The sequence below is a fragment of the Opisthorchis viverrini genome, assembly GCF_000715545.1.
Source record: "Opisthorchis viverrini unplaced genomic scaffold opera_v5_621, whole genome shotgun sequence".
Lineage (NCBI taxonomy): Eukaryota > Metazoa > Platyhelminthes > Trematoda > Opisthorchiida > Opisthorchiidae > Opisthorchis > Opisthorchis viverrini.
In genome coordinates, this window is record NW_008752290.1 from 28288 (window position 1) to 48306 (window position 20019).

At 42.4% G+C, this 20019-nt stretch overlaps 1 protein-coding gene across 1 annotated transcript in view; it reads left to right on the top strand.

The window, feature by feature from the left end:
• The window catches only part of T265_15588 (hypothetical protein), a gene marked incomplete at both ends in the record, with an annotated part of 39644 nt that extends 24841 nt beyond the window's left edge, over positions 1-14803 (top strand). The window contains 4 exons of the mRNA XM_009178687.1: positions 203-289; positions 6556-6674; positions 10175-10349; positions 12833-14803. Coding sequence (XP_009176951.1) covers positions 203-289; positions 6556-6674; positions 10175-10349; positions 12833-13989 — 1538 coding nt within the window. The remainder of the gene's footprint in view (positions 1-202; positions 290-6555; positions 6675-10174; positions 10350-12832) is intronic.
• Positions 14804-20019: the final 5216 nt, after the last annotated feature.

A 20019-nucleotide genomic window follows, 5' to 3' on the forward strand; every position in this document is an offset into this window, starting at 1 on the left:
CCCCCCCCCCCCCCCCCCGAAGTAAATAACTAACTATATACTAGGAGAATTAGTTCCAGACCGATAAGTGGGGTACAGACTTTTTCTCAACAACCCTCACAAGATTTAAAAAATAATGAGATATACTTTCCAGAATTTTAGCAATGAAATTATCTGCAAAAAGCAGGGTTCACTCCATTTGGACTTATCCCCTCATTTTCAGGTATGAACATTTTCGTTGCGTTCTTCCTTCTCCTGCTGCTTTTGGAGGACTCGATTCCATCTGCATCAAGCTCATTCCCGCTAATTGGTGAGTGGTGGTTCCTTCTTGTAAATTAATCCACAGTTTCCTTTATTTTATTGTAAGTTTTCAATTGTGCAACAATGCATTTGATTGCGGTTGCGGTAAGATGCTTCCAAAATGGCTTTTGTCGATAACACTGGACCAAATTACCTGGATTTGCGCGACTTTAGTCTGGTGACATTTGGTTTGACCCGCTTCTGTGCACGATTCTACCAAGTGCGTGTCCTAGAGATTATCTTGCTCATTGTTAGTGTCCGGAATACCACGTACTCTATCTCGGTTCATAATATCGGTGAATGTGAAATGGTCTCCTTTAAGTATAGTAGCTACCGCTTTGTTGCCAACAGATTCAGTTGTTTCCAATGATAAATGGTCTTATTTTTGACGTAACACATCACTCATAAGTTTGCTGAGAAATATTAACAAATAACTGCCGGTTTCCTCTATTTTGGATACTCACTAGGTAGGTATATTCCCTGAGTTTCTTTCAACCTTTTGTTTTACTTTAACACAAAATTGTGCACAATCCATTTCAAAATATACTGATGTGAACGAGAAACCCATTTGCACATTCAGGGCTAATTGTTTGGGTAGACTAGCAAAGCCACAGCAATTCCAGATCTGGCCGAGCGTGACACATAACGCACGCGAACGGACTCAAAAAATTAGGGGAATTTTATGTTAATGAAATTGTTTTCAACTAAATGTGTCACCCAGTATTTTAGGCGACACTACGTTACCTGACATAACTCACCATAAAACGTTGCTGAAAACCCCTTAACAATCTCGTCCTTTATGGGATTCATCAGGTGTGCGTAGCTAGATCTATGTTCCGATCATACCCAACTAGTACGCAATTAGCGAACTACATGTAGTGGCCTTTGTTCATCATGTACGTTTGAAACATATCATAGACGATGCATTCAGTTGAACCTGCCATTGACACCTACTCAGTTTGCAAATACATATGTTTCACCAAATAAACCGTTGTTCATGAATGCTTCCAGGTTGTGTTCCGAAATTAGCCCCATCAGCAGACATCCCTGTAACCTGACGCGATCATTTGAACTGGTATGCATCTAACAGAGATTCAGTTGATTTGGGTTTCACTCTCCTTAGAGCTCATTAATATCAAATGTTCTTGGTACCCCGGAACCGGAGGCCCCATTATGTTAGGACAGACAAATTGCCCTTAGTTGGTATCATTTCGCTAGGTAGCTCAGAAACACTAGCTAGGTATTGCTTCCAACTGACAGTGCTTTCCAACGTAAAGATTTTTCTATATTAACAATGCATGATTTCATACCCTACAATACTCGAGCCGCATTTCAGCACATCGTTTTGAGGACCATGAAACTTGGCAACAGCACTGGTTGATTGTGTTTTACGTGTTATCGCGCGTTTGGAGGAGCATTTCTGCCAGTGCGAGAAGTAAACCGGAACCATGCTTCTCTCAAGTCTTGCTACTCAAACCGTCATACTGAGGTGCAAACGTGCGGCGAGCTGCAAACCCTCGCTGAAAGCCTTTGCAGTGTTAGTTTGTATATTGGTCAAGCGTCCAGGAAGAAAACGGTACGGGAATAATGAGGCTGCTCTGCACCACAAAAGGCACTCAGATTTTCACGGGTTCATCACCCAGCTAGAGGACTACAAGTCGCTTAGTGTTGCTTCGGCCCTTAACTTTGGTAACACATAGCATGGTCTGTTGAAGGATGTGAAGGCTGTTTTGTGTTGTTTCACACCTATCCAATTCAAAGCATTTTTGTGTGGATACTGCAGGCGAGTTTTCAACGTATGTTGAACTATTATGTCTCTTGGATTTATGTGTTTTGACTTTGGAGCAAATCACACCGAATTTGGTCGTTTGATTTTCAAGAAGTTTTTCTTGTTGAACCGTGAAGACCACTAGGAAGAGCCAAACCTTGCATGTTCAGCCACCTTATTTTAACGAGGTGGCTTAAACACCAACGACTGTACTCAAGACAGCCCAGCGAAGGTGAACCCAATCTCAGCATCCTGATTGGTCCTTCTAGGCTTCAGCAATCTTGTAGTATCTTAGCCCTCATGCTTCTTTCGGGTGGTATCGCAGGGATATTACGGCTGAGTGAATATTTGTTTTACTTGCTAGTCCAACCCAAGGACTGCTGGGTTAACTTTCCATAAAAATAATTCATCGTACAAAGCAAAATTGCGGCACGCCATATCTGTGGCGAACCTGGATTGAGAATCTGTTGGAAAAACAAGTGTCTCTTGCTACGACTTTCGAATGTCCGACGGCAGTTGTTATTACCTTGGAAAATTGCACTCTACAGCTTTTGTTTGTTTCCCTNTACATTGTGGCTCAAAATAGGCAGTCATCTAATACGTATTCTCCTAGTTTCACAACGCTTGACACATGTTTCGATTCCGATCTTATTCCCCATGGTTAAACACATGGTTATAAGATTTTTAATTGGACTCCCTCAGTAGCTCAAAACATATGTGACGGTCGACATAGCCCGATGTGTAAAGCAAAAATGGAAACAAACTGACTTGGAAGACAAACTCATTTCATGTTCGACCGAGTCTATCCGTCATTGCACTTCGTTCAAATTACCGAGCTGAAGACACGTTTTTATTCAACCAAATCATTTTGGTTGCCACCAAATAGCATTTTCAAGGTCAAGTTTATTTTCACCAAGTGATGAGTTCAGTGAAATTAGTACCGTGTTTCGGCATTTAACGAGAAAATCTCACATGCCTCAAGGATTCACAGGAAGAAGTTTAGGGATATCCAGTATCCTGGCAAGCTTCTCATGTAGTATTTGACCGAACATTCATTCATGCCTGACACTTCTACACAATACATCGTGACAAATGAGTCAAACTGGACCTATTTCTACAGGGTTGTCTTTGAAAAATCAGTCATTCGCAAGTGACGATGACCGTTAATCCCAAATACGTGGGAATACACAACAGCTTGGCAATTGCAGAATATCGACCGAAGGTAGTAGTAAATCATAAAGTGCCTAATATTCGGTTTGTTTGCACTACACTACTATTCCCGAAAAGTTTCTACTCTGACACCAAGGTGGAAAACGCTGGGTTGAAAGTTGTCTTCAAATAGTCATATTCTAGTCGATACAAATGGTTTGTTTGATTACGCGTTTGATATTGTTGTGTACTATGCTGCAGTATTTGCTCTTCGTATAACGCAGCCTAATAAGTCATACTTTTTGACTCTACCCATCTACTCTACATCGTTGCATGGTCTTAAAGTAACCAACTTTATCACATTTATGTCGAAAAAGAATGGACCAAGGCATGTGTTTGTGAGATTGGCATTATTCTACAGCACCACCGATCGATCCCAATGTCTCAAAAAATTTATATAGACTAATGCAGCCTAGATTGATCTCACCGTACTACCTCTCTCGCTAGCAACCAGTGCGCACTAGGTTTGCCCCAAAAGCAAGTGTCCCCACTATGTTAGACTAGTACGCTTCATTAGTCACGATTTAACTTAGTGAAAAAAATCTAATTCAATAAGCAAACTCGGGGAAATGGCCGCCAACTCTAACCCAGTTGTTTGACAGGATACACGCAGTGCTCTAAAAGCTCAGCTTGGAGAAGGAACACCTCATCCGTTCCGGCTGCTTCTGATGGTTACATATATCATTCACCCGATGCTCACTGATCCCGACTTCCGGTTTTTAATAATTGCTCGTTGAGAAGTCACCGGTTTCTGCAGTGCATTCAGGCATCTCTCCACTAGGTCTGACTGCCTAGTTGCAAAGCATAAAATATGCTAGTCTAAACGAGACATTTTACTTCCGAATAATTTAATATGCCAGTTCAAAGAACACAAAATTAACGTAACTGGTGAGACAAAACAGGAGTTAGGTTTTCAAAAAACTATTGACCAAGTTATGAAACATCTGACTGAATTCTGATGATAAGAATGTACGTTCAACAACCGAATACACTGTCACTATCTTCGGAGCACTACCAATCGGTATTTACTCCACCTACGCGAACAACTTCAAGGTCACCAGAATGGAATGGGTAAACGTAAGACCGACATTATATTCCCAGCGCCTTCTATTGACTTCTGTAAAATCATTCAATTAAACCAAAGCCTTCGAAGTATTAACTTCTCCATGAGTAAAGTAGCTGATTCCCGCCTTGATTCAGGACGGTCCGATGCCTGCAGTCCTCATACTGTTTCGTCAAAAGTGCGCCCTATATGTTTTCAGATGAAGCGTGCCGGTAAACAGGAATTATGGGCCTGGAGCAGTACAACATTAGCTCTGTACATTTGGTAATGGATAGGGCCTGCGGCGTTGTTCGGCTTTCTAATTTCGGTCCACATGCTTTAGCAGAAGTATGCAAGTGAATAGTGAAGACATATTTGGAGAACTTTTGGCTGTATTTTCTAGGTATCGGAGTTTAGTAAGCTCAGGAGGATCCAAAGCTAAAAATTACTTTAGAGGCGTAACGCGGAACCCGGTTTTCTGCTGAATGCCTTGCTTAAAATTTGTTGTTTTGAACACTTTGCCCAGATTACAATACTTTTTTGAAAACGAACTAAAGTTGCGAGAAAAGATTCCTTAATCTTGTACATGTTCCTAATTTATGCAGTACAGTTTTTCTGTCCAATCGCCAGAAGCTCTTCAGTAACCATAGTAAGGCCGCGTGTAATCTGACTACATGTAAAGATGTTTTCCCATGTTTAAAAAATTCCTTGCCGATGGACTACCTTCAAATGAAAGGAAGCATTGGAGGATGTCATATCTCACCACTTGTCTGTGTACTGAATGACCTCGAGACAAGGTATCACCAGCTGTTACTAAAAGAAAAAGCGGAACAATAAGTTGTAAGCCAGTATCTGAGAATCGTGGTGATAATTTTTTGTATTGTCCAAACATCTGCACGTATACCAGTTGTTACCGTAAAAGGAAGCATGCTTCAGTATTCCGCTCTCTCAATACAATCCGGTGCCAAACTGTGCCCGCGGCACTCACCAAAACATCAGTTCTTATTTATCGCTTAGAGCACTATTCATTTGTAGAAGGACGGAGAGCGATTTCTTGTAAACGTTCAAGTACAAATGACAACTACGCACCGATACGGGTGTAAAGTGTGCATTCAATAAATCAACTTTTTGTGCCACACGTACGTAGATTGTTTCGTAAATTAAGACGGAAATAATTGTTGTTGAGAAATACTTCCAGCTAGGCTGGAAGGCCGGATAGTTTACGGAACGGGAATTCTTTCAGCCAAATAAAAACTGAACAATCCGATATGAATGGTTGTCACAAGATGATGATTGTACTTCGTATTCCATTGTGGCGTATGTTTCCTACACAAAAAGAGATTCTCAGTATTCTGAACGACTAAAAATTTAAAAAAATACTTGGTTGTTTGTGTACATTCCATTCCTTTTTGTGTTAGGTTTCATCGCTCACTGTTTGCTACTAAGCTTGGAACAGTCGGGTCTGCTTCAGAGTTTCTTAATCACCCTCCCGCAAGTACGCGCTTGTAAGCTGACCCACTGACTCACTTTATATACTTTGAATCCTAGTTCTCACTATCAAATTACGAACGTCACATCCGATCCGTAATGATTAGGCCTTCAAATTGTTTAAAGTATTTGCCTATAGCATTTTTATTTGCTTCCGCGTCACCTCTGGAACGGAACAAGTAAAATCGTACTCACTCGGTTATCGGGCACTTTTGCCTTAGCTTAATACAGTACTCATAAGGTTACTGAAAGATCCTTGACAGCCTACGGGTGGTTCTATCCTTTACAAGGTTAGCTAGGCATAATCGGATCCTGAGTTTCGTCAACCTTTTATCCTACTTCAACACTGGCCGTACACAACACATTTGTCAATTTTATCAAATTTAAAGACAGATTGAGTCAACTCTCTCATTTATGTCATTCCTCAGCTGAAATGAGTGAGGTATAAATGAGTGAATTTCGCCAAATGTATACAATTTAGGTTCAAGAACAATGCAGGTTAGACGGAAGTTAGAGGACCGCAGTATCTGTCCCGCTTACGTGGATCGATTGACCCGCCTGTCAGAAATTCCCAGTTAGGTAGCGCCAATTACGTATGAAACTTGCTGTGCTGAGTTTAACAAACGTATGAAACTCGAGTCCACTGTTCACACTTTTTTGAATCCATTAGAACAGTTGCTCCTGTACAGGAGAACGACCATTCTTAAATGCTATACAGGTGTTTTCATTTGTACCCAAAAGTATGCTTTCTATTTTTCTCCTACCTCAGGTAATTATTACTGTACGAATATGACTTTGGTGACGTTATCCACGTTCCTGTGCCTTATCGTCGTCAATTTACACTTTCGTGGGGACAAACAAACTGACGTTCCACCCTGGCTGAGAAAGGTAAACCTTGATACAATACTGCTTGATAGATATTATAAGGAAATATGGAGGAACTGGTTCTGGTGATGCATATCTTGTTCATCAAAGTTAACATTTCAACAACACTGGACGAAGATTCACTGATCCAATGGATGTTGAATTATTCTAACATTTAACCATTTCATATCCATGCAGTCCGGTACGGCAAGCTGGAACTCTTAATATTGGGATCCCGAAGAGAAAAATGCCCTGCGATCTAACTCAGCTTCTATTCAGATTGTACCTGAAATTCCAAATGTAAAGACGTAGAAAGAAGGCCTACGCCTTATTGAAAAAATCATTACCAGCTACGTAAGACAGGTTGCACATTCTGTCACTGCACAAAGGCGAACTATGAAAAATTGTTAGCAAACATTTCGCTTGACAGTAAGCTTATAATTTATGGTCCGGATGTCCACTTGGAAACACAGATATCATATCCAAGTTTTTGAAAATAACTTCAAAATGCTAGTTTACCAGAGAGCGATCGTCGTGAAATCGAAATACACGTTTTTACTAACTCGTAACTGGCCATAGGGGAACACTTGGGGAAAATCTCCGAACAACCAGTAACCGTTCAGGAAGTTTGTTCATCAGATAGAGTCCCGATTTGCGATTATGGCTGATTTTTAGCATATTTTTGACTTCGCACGCTTTTGGTTTCGTATTGCTTCACCTTTCAGTTGCTTGTCTTTTCCGCTGCTCGAAGTTTCGCATTAGCTGGGTCTATGTATAGATGATCCATATTGAACCGTGCAACCATGTCGGGTTGCAAAATGCCGGAAAAGCTCATTGAACCGTGCAACCAGGTCGGGTTGCAAAATGTCACATCAGTGTTAATATCCAACTACTATGCTGTTTGATCAATCCGGGAGTTTGTTTGCTTGTTATATTTCTCACCTAACTGTCATTAGCGCACTCAGCTGCCATTAGCAAACCTTCAGCCAACATATCTTTTGGTGTGTCCTATGCACATGAGATCACTATAGTAGCTGTGCTGAGCTCGAGAAATAGGCCTAGGTGGCCTGACAACATTGCTAACGCAAGCCACTGCCAACCTGTACGACTGGTACGACCAAAATCACAGTATGGTGGGAGCGGCAGCCTCACAGGATCAATACATTGGTAGTCAGCAGCAAACAACTCATCCAATCACATAGATCAAGGCCCGCCAGTTCCGTTCACTTTGTTTCGAAGCTTTACCGACGCTGGAAGATACTCTCGTATGTTCGTCAGAATAAAATGTACGAAGCCTGTACTACAGCATTCTGTTACCTAGATGTTTCTGCAGTTCAGTTATTTCGGTAATTTCCCATGAAACCCGGATAGCTCACACAGATCCTATTTCTTAAAGTGAGCAATTTATTATTCCTTCCATCTCAACTTTAGAGAGTGCTGATTGAGTCCAATATCTTAGTGTTCACCGTTATTAAGTCAACGTACTCAACAATTTCATGCTATTAGAAAGCTGGCGTTTTGACACAATCTCGATAGTGCTAAAGATTTTTTATCATCTAAGTCGATCAAAATTTCACAAATAAACTACCCGGTTTCAATGCGAAACAGTAAATATAGGTTAACCGCAAAGACTATCTTCATTTTGCTGCCTCATTTATGTAGGTAGCAAGTTTGTGTTGCAGAAAATTTTTGAGTCTGCTTGAAAAAGGTCCTTGTACCCCATGTGAAATAAGATCAACTTTACGAAATTGATACGGGAAAATTAAATTACGTGGCCTGTATCTCACCAAAAGCCAACAAAACTCCTTTTCCTCAAGTGAGAATCAAGTACTTGGAATAAGATGTTGGTGCGTAATATTTTAGGGGTAAAGTTCACCAACAAAAAATATCCGTAGCATTTCTGCCTCTAAGTCAAAAGTTTCCGCTTGCGCCTCTGCGGCCCCCTCTCGACCATCCAGAGAATGATGAATATGATGTGGATGTTATCCAGCTTAACGCGGCAGTTAGAAGTACAATGACGAGTTGAAACTATCCAGGGGACCTTATCTAATTCTGCCGTGAGCCGTATTTCCCAATGAAGTTATCTTGACACACCAGCTTGTTTGTTTGGATAACACAATCAAGATGAAATGCGCAGGCAACCATGCATTGGTCATCGTCGGCAACTAACAATTTGCTATGTTATTACGGGGATACCAGCGTAGACTGGTTTTTCCCCAGCGATAACAAAGTGACGTACATTTTCAATTTGGCTTTCTTGAACAGCCGTTTATCGCAAGTTTCGACAGATTATGACATTTCTGTGCCACAATTCGGAGTGCCGAATGGACGAGCGACATTTACTCAAGATTAGATTGGTCCAAGAAGCTTGGTACTGTTAGCATTCTAATCCAATGAACTTTGTTTCAGTGATATTTACTTCCGAACAGCTTCAGTGAATTATTAGTATTATTGAGAAAGTAATGGGCATATTCCAGAACTCCGTCCAAATAAACATGCCAGTTTATTGAATCAGCGGTAACTTAGCTACTTAAATGGTCTGAACCTAACTTACTTTTGTTGGAATCAACCTTAGCTTTGCTTGGAAGTTCAAAATTAGCTAAAACTGAGATTTTTCATCACGTTTTAACTCACAAATTTGCACTTTTTTGTTGACACGAACCCATATCTGACCACCAATATCGCAGGATAACCGCGAACTCCCAATCAGTCCTGTTTTTCGTCAGTTTCAGCGAAATACGGAGAAGCCGTCAAGCCAAGTAAAATACGATTATTAAAAGAGCTCGCACCCACGCTACCCCGTTTCTAGGATAATTAGCAGTCAAACATCGCTCCCAAACGTCACGCAGCTTGATTTACGTGTTCGAAAGTTGTGTTTCTGACCATCACTCCGGTGCAACTTGGGAGTTAAGCTAAAATCTACCCATAAAATTACGCGAGAAACACACCGGCATTATTCAATCGCAGAAGGGGAACTGACAAACGGTTAAAAGGGAAGCGTTGCACGTTTTAACGATTAGAGAAAGACTTGGTCACTCATATGTGGTTGAATGTTAACAAACAGCTTTGGGCACGGATGCACACAGCTACGGCATAATATCTCCATTTTTATGAAGGTTAATGATGGTGGGCAACCAGACCAAACAGAATTGCATCTAAATTGATCTACTATCACTCCCTAGCCAATGATTTCTGGATCAATCCTCTGAGAACCTTTTCACAAAGCTTTGTTTCTGAGTGCTTCGAAGAAAAACTTACCATTCTATTTTCGCTAGAATTCTGTCGGAAAGGTCTCACATTCAGTCGGAAAAATTTAGTCAGACTTCCTCTCTACAGCAAATCAATTTGCCGATAATATAATCCAAGGTGGGTGACCATAAGACCTTGTACGAGACAATTAGCTTCAGATTTTGTGATGGCCAGTCATGTAAACTTTGTAAAAACCGCCATGTATAATTTATTTTAATAGCCACGTTCACTGCTGTTAATCTCCGTCTTGGTTTTTCCGTTTCCTTTACATGTAGTTGGCTATCCAACACGGCGCACGCTTTCTGCTTGTCAATGTAACACCTCCTCCACCTCCTGGATCGAAAAAGAGTAACACTGAACAGGAAAAACTAGGTGGCTCCTTTCTTCCCTTCAAATCGCCGTTTGGATTTATTCCCACCCAAAATATGCCATACAGTGATCGAATATATCGTAAGTGCTAGCATGCTTCTAGGTGTAGTCGACTGTTTGCACATTTGAGTTTTTGTTTCTTTGGATAAAACCGAGGGGCATTTTACAGCCGTCTCACCCCTGTTGGGAGTCATTTGTAATTCACATCTAACAAAACCCAAAAGATCAACTTGGTTTTCACGAGAGACTCAACTGGATCTCTTGTTTATGACATTCCACAACTGAATGTGCTGCTCACAAGCCGCCTCATGATCCAGTTGACACGATTTCGAGATATCGCAGTAGAACATAAGGTTGATGGAAACTCGTGGACTGCGCCTACCTGATGAACCCCAATTAGGGCGAAACCGGTCGTGGGCTGTCGATGAGTTTTCAGCAACCTTGTGAGTAGTTTCCTTTATGAAAACCCAAAAGGGTTTCTAACATTCGACTTCTCGGCTGGTTTCCTAACCCTTCGGCCAGGACGCCCCATCAGCAGCGGGGCTAACTTGCACATCTATTCTATATAGTGCAATTTACCCTTCAGCCACTGAATTCACACCACGTTGTCAGATTTTGACTGGCTCATCACATGACAGCTCGGAATGAAATTTTACTCGTGAGTTCATGTTCACATAAATTTCATCCGATTTTGACTGCATCACATGGGAATAGAATACAGTGATCAGGAGCTGCATTCATCCGGTTTTATGTAAGAAAGACGGTTGTGTTCCCCTGATGAAGACATCCCGTATCTGCAGCCAGTTTAGTTGTGAATGTCATTGAGTTAGAAGAGTAAGGAACCACTCATCTTTGTTCATCTCACCACACACCCACCTTCAATAATCAGGCAGCAAAAAATTACTCTGATAGGAGGAAATCTGTCCTGCTTTGATAATTCTTGTTGGTGGATTCCCCCTAAGCTTTTCCTTTGATTAGAACTAGAGACCAGTAGCTACTACATAACACATAGTTAGTTAAGCGTAAACTCCTGATATTATTAGTCTAATATTTTACTCTCTAGATTCTCTCAAGTCCATATCCCGATTTGGCCCAAGTTTATACCCCGTAGAAAGCCGTCAAATCTGATTGTAAACACCAGCTTGTTTAGATCGGCGAATCCCGATAAGCATGTGCGATTGCAGAACTGTAATGCCAAGTTACAAAGTGATTCTACCAATGAAATTACAACTGTGAAAGCGAATGATACCAAGTATATCAAGTAGTTAACTACACAGTTATCAATTTGCTGTGGATTTCAAATTAGATTGGAAACATAGCTACTTTAACGTGTTCACACCACAACCCTTTTTCACGTTCTCTTCTTTTTTCTGTGTGGGCGTTTTAGAATGGTTGACGGAAGCTAAATTACCCTCATAACTCACAACCTTTTCGTTTTGATGGGTTTGTGACCAGAGTTTTAGAATAATAAAAGTGTTAGTGTGAAATATCGCCGTGTAGTGAAGATTTAGAGACTAGAAAACAAATCAGAATGCTGACATGAGAGATGTAGAAGTTTGTCGTAGGAATCGGACTCATTCAAACCAAGCTGATATCTCAGAAGAACCTGACGTTTTTAGGATATATATATATATATACATGTAGAAAACGGTGTCCAATTTCGATGGGTAGAAGATATGACTGCTAACGACGGAGAGACATTTCAGTCGCAAAATTATCAAGATGTTGATTTGCGGAAGGCCTATTTGTGATCCGTCCATCTTCAGTGAAGCCGCCAAAACAGGACCAATAAGTTTTGTAAATATGAATCACCTGTGGAGCACAACGGAACGACTTGTTGCATGTGAATTGAATTTGGTTCATAAATGGTTACCATTGGATTACGCGATTTCCGGTGAATTTGGTCAAGCTACAGATCCATTATGTAATGTGGCACAACTGTGGGCTCACAAAATAATTCTTCCCCCCTCCCCCTAATGTACCTTTTAATGAAACCCGCCAAAACTATAAGTGTCTGCCTAATGCTACGATAACGCTTTTGGTTTAAAAGACCTTTCATTCTCATAGCTGAGGCTTTTATGAACCGTCCTGATCCACAGTGAGTTTGTCTTCCATTATATTATAGCTTGCTGGTCGTGAGGTGGAATTCAAACCTATCGAGACTGATTTTGGGAACGTATCATTAACAGATTTTTACACCTGCATGCGGTACCAGGGTTGGTTATTATCCCGTCCAGGTATATCCTCTCAAAGGCTGACCTCATGGACTAAACACAGACACAAGCGGTTTATTCGGAATAAGACGTGTTACCGAGTTTGGGCTTGCTTAATTTACAGCAGTTTCAGATTGATACCTGTATGTATTCAGCCTAATAGTATTGGGATCATTTCCTCCTCAGTATGGTGTGAAACGGATGAACTTTGTAAGATCTGGGCAGCGTGAAAGACTCGTGAATTTCTAGCATTTGCGGTTAATCCCGTCGTGGGCTTGTCATGACAAAATGTACTCCGCATTGAGGCATCCAAATTTGAGGGCTTTAACATTACATTTCTTTGCCTTTTAGCCAATGCCAGTTTTCCACCACCAAATCAGCTTGTCCCGTATGGTGCGGGTGGAAATGCTGGGGTGGGGCCGGATCCACGTTTTTTCGCCGATGAACAACAGGCAAGGTACTATCCAGGCGTGTACCCACAACCGAATTATCTACTTCATGATAATGGACGGCTACCTTATTCACCAACGGGTGACCCAAGCAGTGCTCTTGGACCCTATTTTAATCCATCAGATCCGTATTCTCGTTACCCTTATCGGCGACCTACTGGAGACGAGCGGAACAGATCATGTGCATTTTGTCCCGCTTGCGCTGGCTTGGCGGCTGCAGCTGCGGCCGGAGGCCTCACGGATTCCGAAGGTCAAGAACCAGGTGACGAAGAACAGCCGCAACAAGTGCCTCTCCCTGGTAATCCATTTGTAGAAGATCCGACAGAAGATCTGGCAGCAGTTTGGACCGCTGCAATGACTGGTTCCGTACCCAGAGGCAAACATCCAAACGCCCCAAATAACCCAAACTGCACAGACCCTCGTCTGCATCAGGAAGACGGTGAAGAAAATTTGGATGCGATAACCTCCGTCCGCGATCGCTCGATTGGACCAGATTTGGAGGCCTTTTTACTTGAATGCATACGACCAAACTCAGCAAAAAAGGCAATAGCTGCGGCAAATACACGTTGGAAAGCAATGCAACAACAAGGTCTGCCTCCATCACCATTTTATCAGTTCACCTCCCCGAATTGTGAAGATGATGAGGATGAGGAGAGTATCGAAAGGTGGCCTTCAGCGGGAAATATTGCCAGACCAGAGATAGATGGTCCGGTGGATGTCAGTGACAGTGATGAGTCTGTGGCAAATGGCATTTGGCGCTCCGGATCAGGTGCTGGTGTTTTACCTGACAGCAAAAAACGACCCTCTGTAATTTCCGATCCCACTCTGCTCAAACGAGTACAGAGGTTAAAGCGAGATGTTGCGGAAATCGTTCGTTGTATACGTTTCATGCAGCGTCAGAATGAGAAAAAAGAGAAGGTCAACAAACAACTTGCCGAATGGCGCGCGGTCGGAATGGTGTTAGATCGGTTGTTTTTTGTTATCTACTTATGTGCTCTCGGAATTTCCATAATGGTTTACTTCCCGAGGTCTGGTAACAAGACGGAAGATTCTGTGTAATGAGTAGTACACGTGTTCTGAATTCTGTGCTCCTTCCTCCCTCCTTACAAGGAATCTTCCGGTTAGAATTTAGTGTCACGTGTTGCGAATAAACAGCCCTTACTGATCAAGGTTACTGGGACTTGTACCACATGCCTTCAATCAGGGGTATCGAATAGAAATTTTTCCTAAGGTATCTATGAGGTGTTCTTCCAAACAGTTTCTCTAGTGAGCATGTCTCTTGCCTGTTTATTTGGAGAGAACTTTCCAAGCTGCCTATTGTAATGTTTCGATATTTTTTAACCCCACAGAATAACCTCATTTCCAGGAGCAGCCTCAGCTTCTTTCAGTCGGAAAAATCTCCTTGCTGGCTGATGTTTGTACAAAATAGCGGTGCGAAACCCATCTTAACTTTCAAAACTCTGGCTGTCCATTCGTTTACACAACAACAAAAGTGATATACTAGAATTCACACCCTCCGTCTCTATCCTGAATGCTGTTCAGTAGAATACGTTCAGGTTAGTTACAGCCAAAAATGATTGCCAGTGTAGTATAACTTAGATAGCTGGACACACTGAGAACCCGGACTTCTAATGCACTTGCAGTACTTTACCAGTAATTACGACGTTTTATAAACCAGTCCATGATTTCTTCAAATCTGCTGTTTTGTTTATTTCTGAGTGTCTTCGTGCATATACTTGCGTCGTATTTTGTATGTGGGTGATCCTATTAGTTGCTCAGCGTGATTCTCGATCTCCATGTACAAATTATTGCTGGTAAAGTTTTCTTCTGATATTCACTTTTCTGACTCTGGGTTTTCACTGAGGCGGAGTTGTGTACCAAGAAATCGGAAGCAGGAGAGATACCGCCTTGCACAGCAGAACAGGATGATGACAAACGACTCGTTGAGTAAAAACAAGAAATGTAAGATACAATGTTATCATTCATTTATTTTGTTCTGTCGGTCTAAAAGTACTTAAAAAGCTCCTTTATATAAATGGGACGTTCTACCGCATACAGAGAACATCCAAATTGCATTTGACCCTCAATAGAAGAAGATGTTCCTTGCAGAAGACAGCTGTAATCTGGGTAGGTCGCGTTGCAAATGAGCTGGGGTGTCAATGTTTGAATAGTTCTTAGTGCGTATGAAAGTACAAGCAACCCGTCACGGACGATTATTCCAACTTTTCTAACTTTCTGTTCAAACCATATAACCCTCAGACTGAATAATTTCCAGTATCCCGAGAGTATTCGCTCTCCGTGGAACAACTAATCCTTTGTTTCTTCATGTCAACGCCTAAACTCCGTGCAAAGTATTCAGTTAATCTCCTTTAAGGCCAAACGATTTTCTTGCCAACAAGAGGCCACATCGTTTTCACCCTCATGCAGCAATGGGCTTCCCACGCCAACCCAATCATATCTTCACTAATTTCCACCGAAAATACCCTACTGGCAATCGGTTCGCCAAATCCCTTTTTAATTGAACCATTCGTTGCCTCCTAGAACAAACCATTTTACTGGAACCGATTTAAGCAAGCTTATGTGTGTGTGTGTGTGCACGCGCGTGTTTTCATTTGCCGAATCGCTTTGACAGCTCGACAGACGGTTGTCCAAACTCCACTACACATACGACAGTGTGCGACAGGACCAACACACCCCAAGGCTTCTTTTGACATAAAAGACGGTTTGTGAACAATTCGTACAATGTAAAAATTCCCACAATTTCAGTAAATCACATTCCAGATTCAATCAAGCAAGAAAATCGATGTCATGGGAGGAGGTGTGGCTTCAAATAGGCGACAACTAGCATCACATATGTTGTTTTCCTTTAGTGTAAAACATCAGATGAGCATCAGGGAACAAAGAACCCCCTTAAGCCGTCAACGATTGTCTTCTAAACTTTCCTGATGTGAATAACAATGGAACTAAAATGCGACTCAATTTTGGCGCATCGTCTACGTCTGATTTATAATAGTTCTGGATTGTGGTCAAATAAATTCTGCAGTCAAAAACCGACAATCAGGATATGAAAGTTCTTCATTGCATGTTCAATATATATGTTTAATATATTGAACGCTCTTCATAAATTAAAGCTCCTCAACCTAGGTAACATCATCCATGTGGAAGAATCTGATGGAGAACAACTCTTGAATACAGATCTCAGAATGTGCCAAACCATTTTTCGGTCGTACTGAATACAGATCTCAGAATGTGCCAAACCATTTTTTCGGTCGTACTCTGCGCTTTGGCGAACTGTTCGCCAACATGGAAAGTTACCTAAACAACAACGACCTAGCGCATTAGGGTTACTGAATTAATTGAATATAGTGAACATACGTCTGATAAAACGAAGCATTCATGTAGCATACGAGTGATTATCAGATTTGACGCACAGTCCTCTAGGTAGTGCATAACCGGTATTCGCGTTTGGTTGGTGCTACCGTCTAACCTATACACCGAGCGTATGAGGTTCACAACCTGAACTTCATGGGCTGGTTTTCTGGACCCCTCAACTGACAAGTGAGAATATAACTAAGGCATCCGGTACTCTTCCGCACAGCTCTCTGTCTCTTTTCTGGAACTCATAGTCTGAGTTAAAAAAAACTTAATCGTGTGCCACTATTGTTCCTCTTTGTACGTCATCAGTCATTCGACAGAGAATGAAATCCATAGAACAAGTAACATAACCACCTGGTGAATTACCACTTTTATTAATCTTTCTTCTCCTCAACCCCAACTCCGCTTTTCGCGCTTCATCATTTAGCATTAATGTGTTAAGGATCGTAAACTCCAAAAATTGGCATGTAGTAGAAATCGGACTGATGAATGTTCAAATGTTCATTCAGGGCACATGTTCCTGAACGAGTAGATACGACTTAAAGTGGAGTCGAACTCCATATGTTTACACTTTCTTGGTGGCTGCAGAATCCTTCCGATTGACGGGAGGTCGGTGGTCCGCTCATGACTTGTCTGTTCATGCTATTATTCGTGTGAACTGCAGTTTCGTTACCTTCGAATCAACCCGAATTTCTTTCTCTGTCATCTGGTTTCCTATTCCGTGACTTTTCTTAGGCTGATTATCGACCCAGTTACGGCACATCACAAATTACGGGCACTTCTACACCGCAAACCAGACACTTTACCCGTTCAACCTGTACTTTCAGTAGATCATACTCCCTCCATATAGCACGATAGATTTCAATACCCCTCCGAGACACAGAGAAATACCGGGCACAGGTAACATTATTTGAACTGGTGAGGTTACGTGGGGGCCATTAGTATTAGACCGACATCAGAGGATGCTCGACTGACGGAAGGGGCATCAGTTTAGGGGTATGCTGTCAACACAGCGTTGAGTAACTGAACCGGTGTACGTGGATCTGTGTCGCCTTGGAAGGGTAACCGTACCGGTTTCGAATCGATCACAGTAAGGCGAAATGGCCACCGTGGTCGTTACTCAAAATTTGGCATGTTTGGTAGACTAACCGAACACCAGTACATGACCGTTTTCCCCGAAGCCATGTATCCATAAGGCTTGAAATAATGCGTGGTTAAGGCATGATCGATATAGAATGCAGACTCAAGGCCCATTCGAAGAGGGACGAATGGCGACAGTTAAAGGCACAAAGAACACGTGCGATCAACGATAACTTTGTTAGCTTCTCCTACCCATGCGTGCCAGCCATGCACGCGACCACAATTGGGATAAACGTACGGTTCTAGTGGGGTCTGTGTTTGGGTGGGATCGTCGTCAGCTAACAGGGAGTTGTTCGATTTGGATGTGAAGACGGAAAGCGAAAGTCGGAGAGCCCGACACATGATAGAACAGTGAAAACCGGTCAGGTTGAGGCCGTCGATTGTCGTCTGCAGATCGTCTGCGTTGGCCGTTTGGGACAAGCTAGACGCAGACCACCAGAATAAGGTCACTGCACACAGATCGATAGGCATCTTATCGCGAACATTGCCCTCATCGATCCGAATTTTCATAGTAGGTACACACCTCTTGCCTTGCATCTCAAAGAGAACTCCACCTATGCTAACCTCACGCCAGTGTGACTGAACAGTTAGCTGATCATCGTCATTGTCATGCAGTGAATCGGAGGTGATCGAGTAGGGATCGGCGTGAAAGACCATTACACCATTCGTGATTAATCCATCCATGCGACCCTGGAAACACCAGTTGACTGCTAATTCTCCAAGAATAATGTTTTCCGCGGCACCGAAATCTGCAGCATAGACGCGCGCCGTGAGGGGCGGTTCGCGGTCAACGTGAATACGGCAAGTGAAGTGAGAAAGGGCCTTTCGGTGGGAGANGTCCTGGAGTGATTTCCTGCTGACTGGTATGGCATCGGGGATGGTCAATGCGTCTATAGGTTCTTGAAGTACAGTTGGTTGTCGATCGTAACGTTTCCAAGAGGAGCCAGAAGGACATGGTTTCTAGACAACAAAATCACTGTGACTGTTCGTGCTACGCCCAAACGGGAACATATCGGTTTTAGAATCGGAAATGTGTTCAACAACAACGGTTTCATGCCTTGAGAACGTATAGGATGCGGGGCGCCTCAAATAACTTCGAACAGCACACGAGTTTCCTGGTTCCAAAACTAAGTTCGCTAGTTCAGGTCGTACAACACTGGCAACCGGTCTCTTGTAAGGCGCTATATTTGATTGTCGTCGAGGATCACGATTGGAGAACTTGCGAGCGCCGTTGAAACCAACAATCACAAGTTCTCCATAAAGTGTTTCGTTCATCGCTGATCATTCAAATGCAGGAGCAGTTCAAAACGGACGCCAAACAACGAAGAGAGTAGTAAACTTCGCTCTCTTATAGACAGAAGCAGGCGTTACTAGACGAACATCAGGTCGATTGGACGAACGTGTTAATGTTAATACCTTTCGACAGCTTTCAGCATTCCTTTATGATTTCATATGAAAAATAGTGACATATTTGTTCATATTTTCATTCCACGGAGACTATCCGCGCCAAAAACCGAGGCTGGCGGATAGCTGGACCGTGTGAGCCAACAGCTTATTGTTTTTGGACAACCATAGCTCTTCGATTAAATGAAAATTTAGAAACTTCTAATTTTAGAACGGAGCGTAACTTACTTCCAGTAAAATGAATCGGCGCATAAACACAATATGACAAGTGTTACTTACTGGAACGTGAGCTTTCACGTAACTCGATCACCTTCAGTGTCAAACTTACACTTTTGCTGGCGTTACAACAATTATGCAATTATGCCTGAACAGTTCCTCTTTTCGACAGTTTAGACGCACAAAAATAAATGAATCTCAACAGAAGGGGGGAATCGTGAAGTTAGGAGAAACCGGCTTCATTTGGGTGCACCAGGACTGATGGAACGAATCATGTTCCGAAGAATCAGCACACTGCTCCCTGTATCCATACGTAGAACCAGGATGAGAAAAACTTGCTCAAAAGTATCCAGATGTCTTTCAGGCGGGGGTTTGAACAGGCGTTGTGATTTGCTTAGTATTATTTAGTCTAATCACGAAGGTTCACTCTGACCGTTCTACTTCGGGGTGGAGAGAGTGGGGCTAGAATACATGGCTAAAGATTATAAATGTCCACTTGTCCACCCTAGCATTATCCGAGCTGTCACACACACGACAACGACATGACACACGGTCGGTGAGTGGAACTCGAACGCGCCAACTGTCGTTTGATAATGTCAGTCTGAATGACCCATTCTCTGAATAAATCAGGAGGAATGGAAGCAAATCTTCATTGATATTTCTTACACTAACTTCCATTCCCTCTGGCACTGCTGCTGTCGTTGGGAGATTTGGGTATTTTAATGCAGATTTCGTCCCGTAAATCAGGCAAAGCTGTGCTGAAAAGCCGACGAGGACTAGCAATGTTGTGGAATGTAGGTAGCTCGGGTGCGCTGTTTGGTTGTTGGACTGTTCGCCGAGCTTGGCAGTTGGATTGCAAACGTTTCATCACCAATCGAGGGGACATCGTCAGTGCAGGGTTGAGTGCATCCTGCACTGACGATGTCCCCTCGATTGGTGATGAAACGTTTGCAA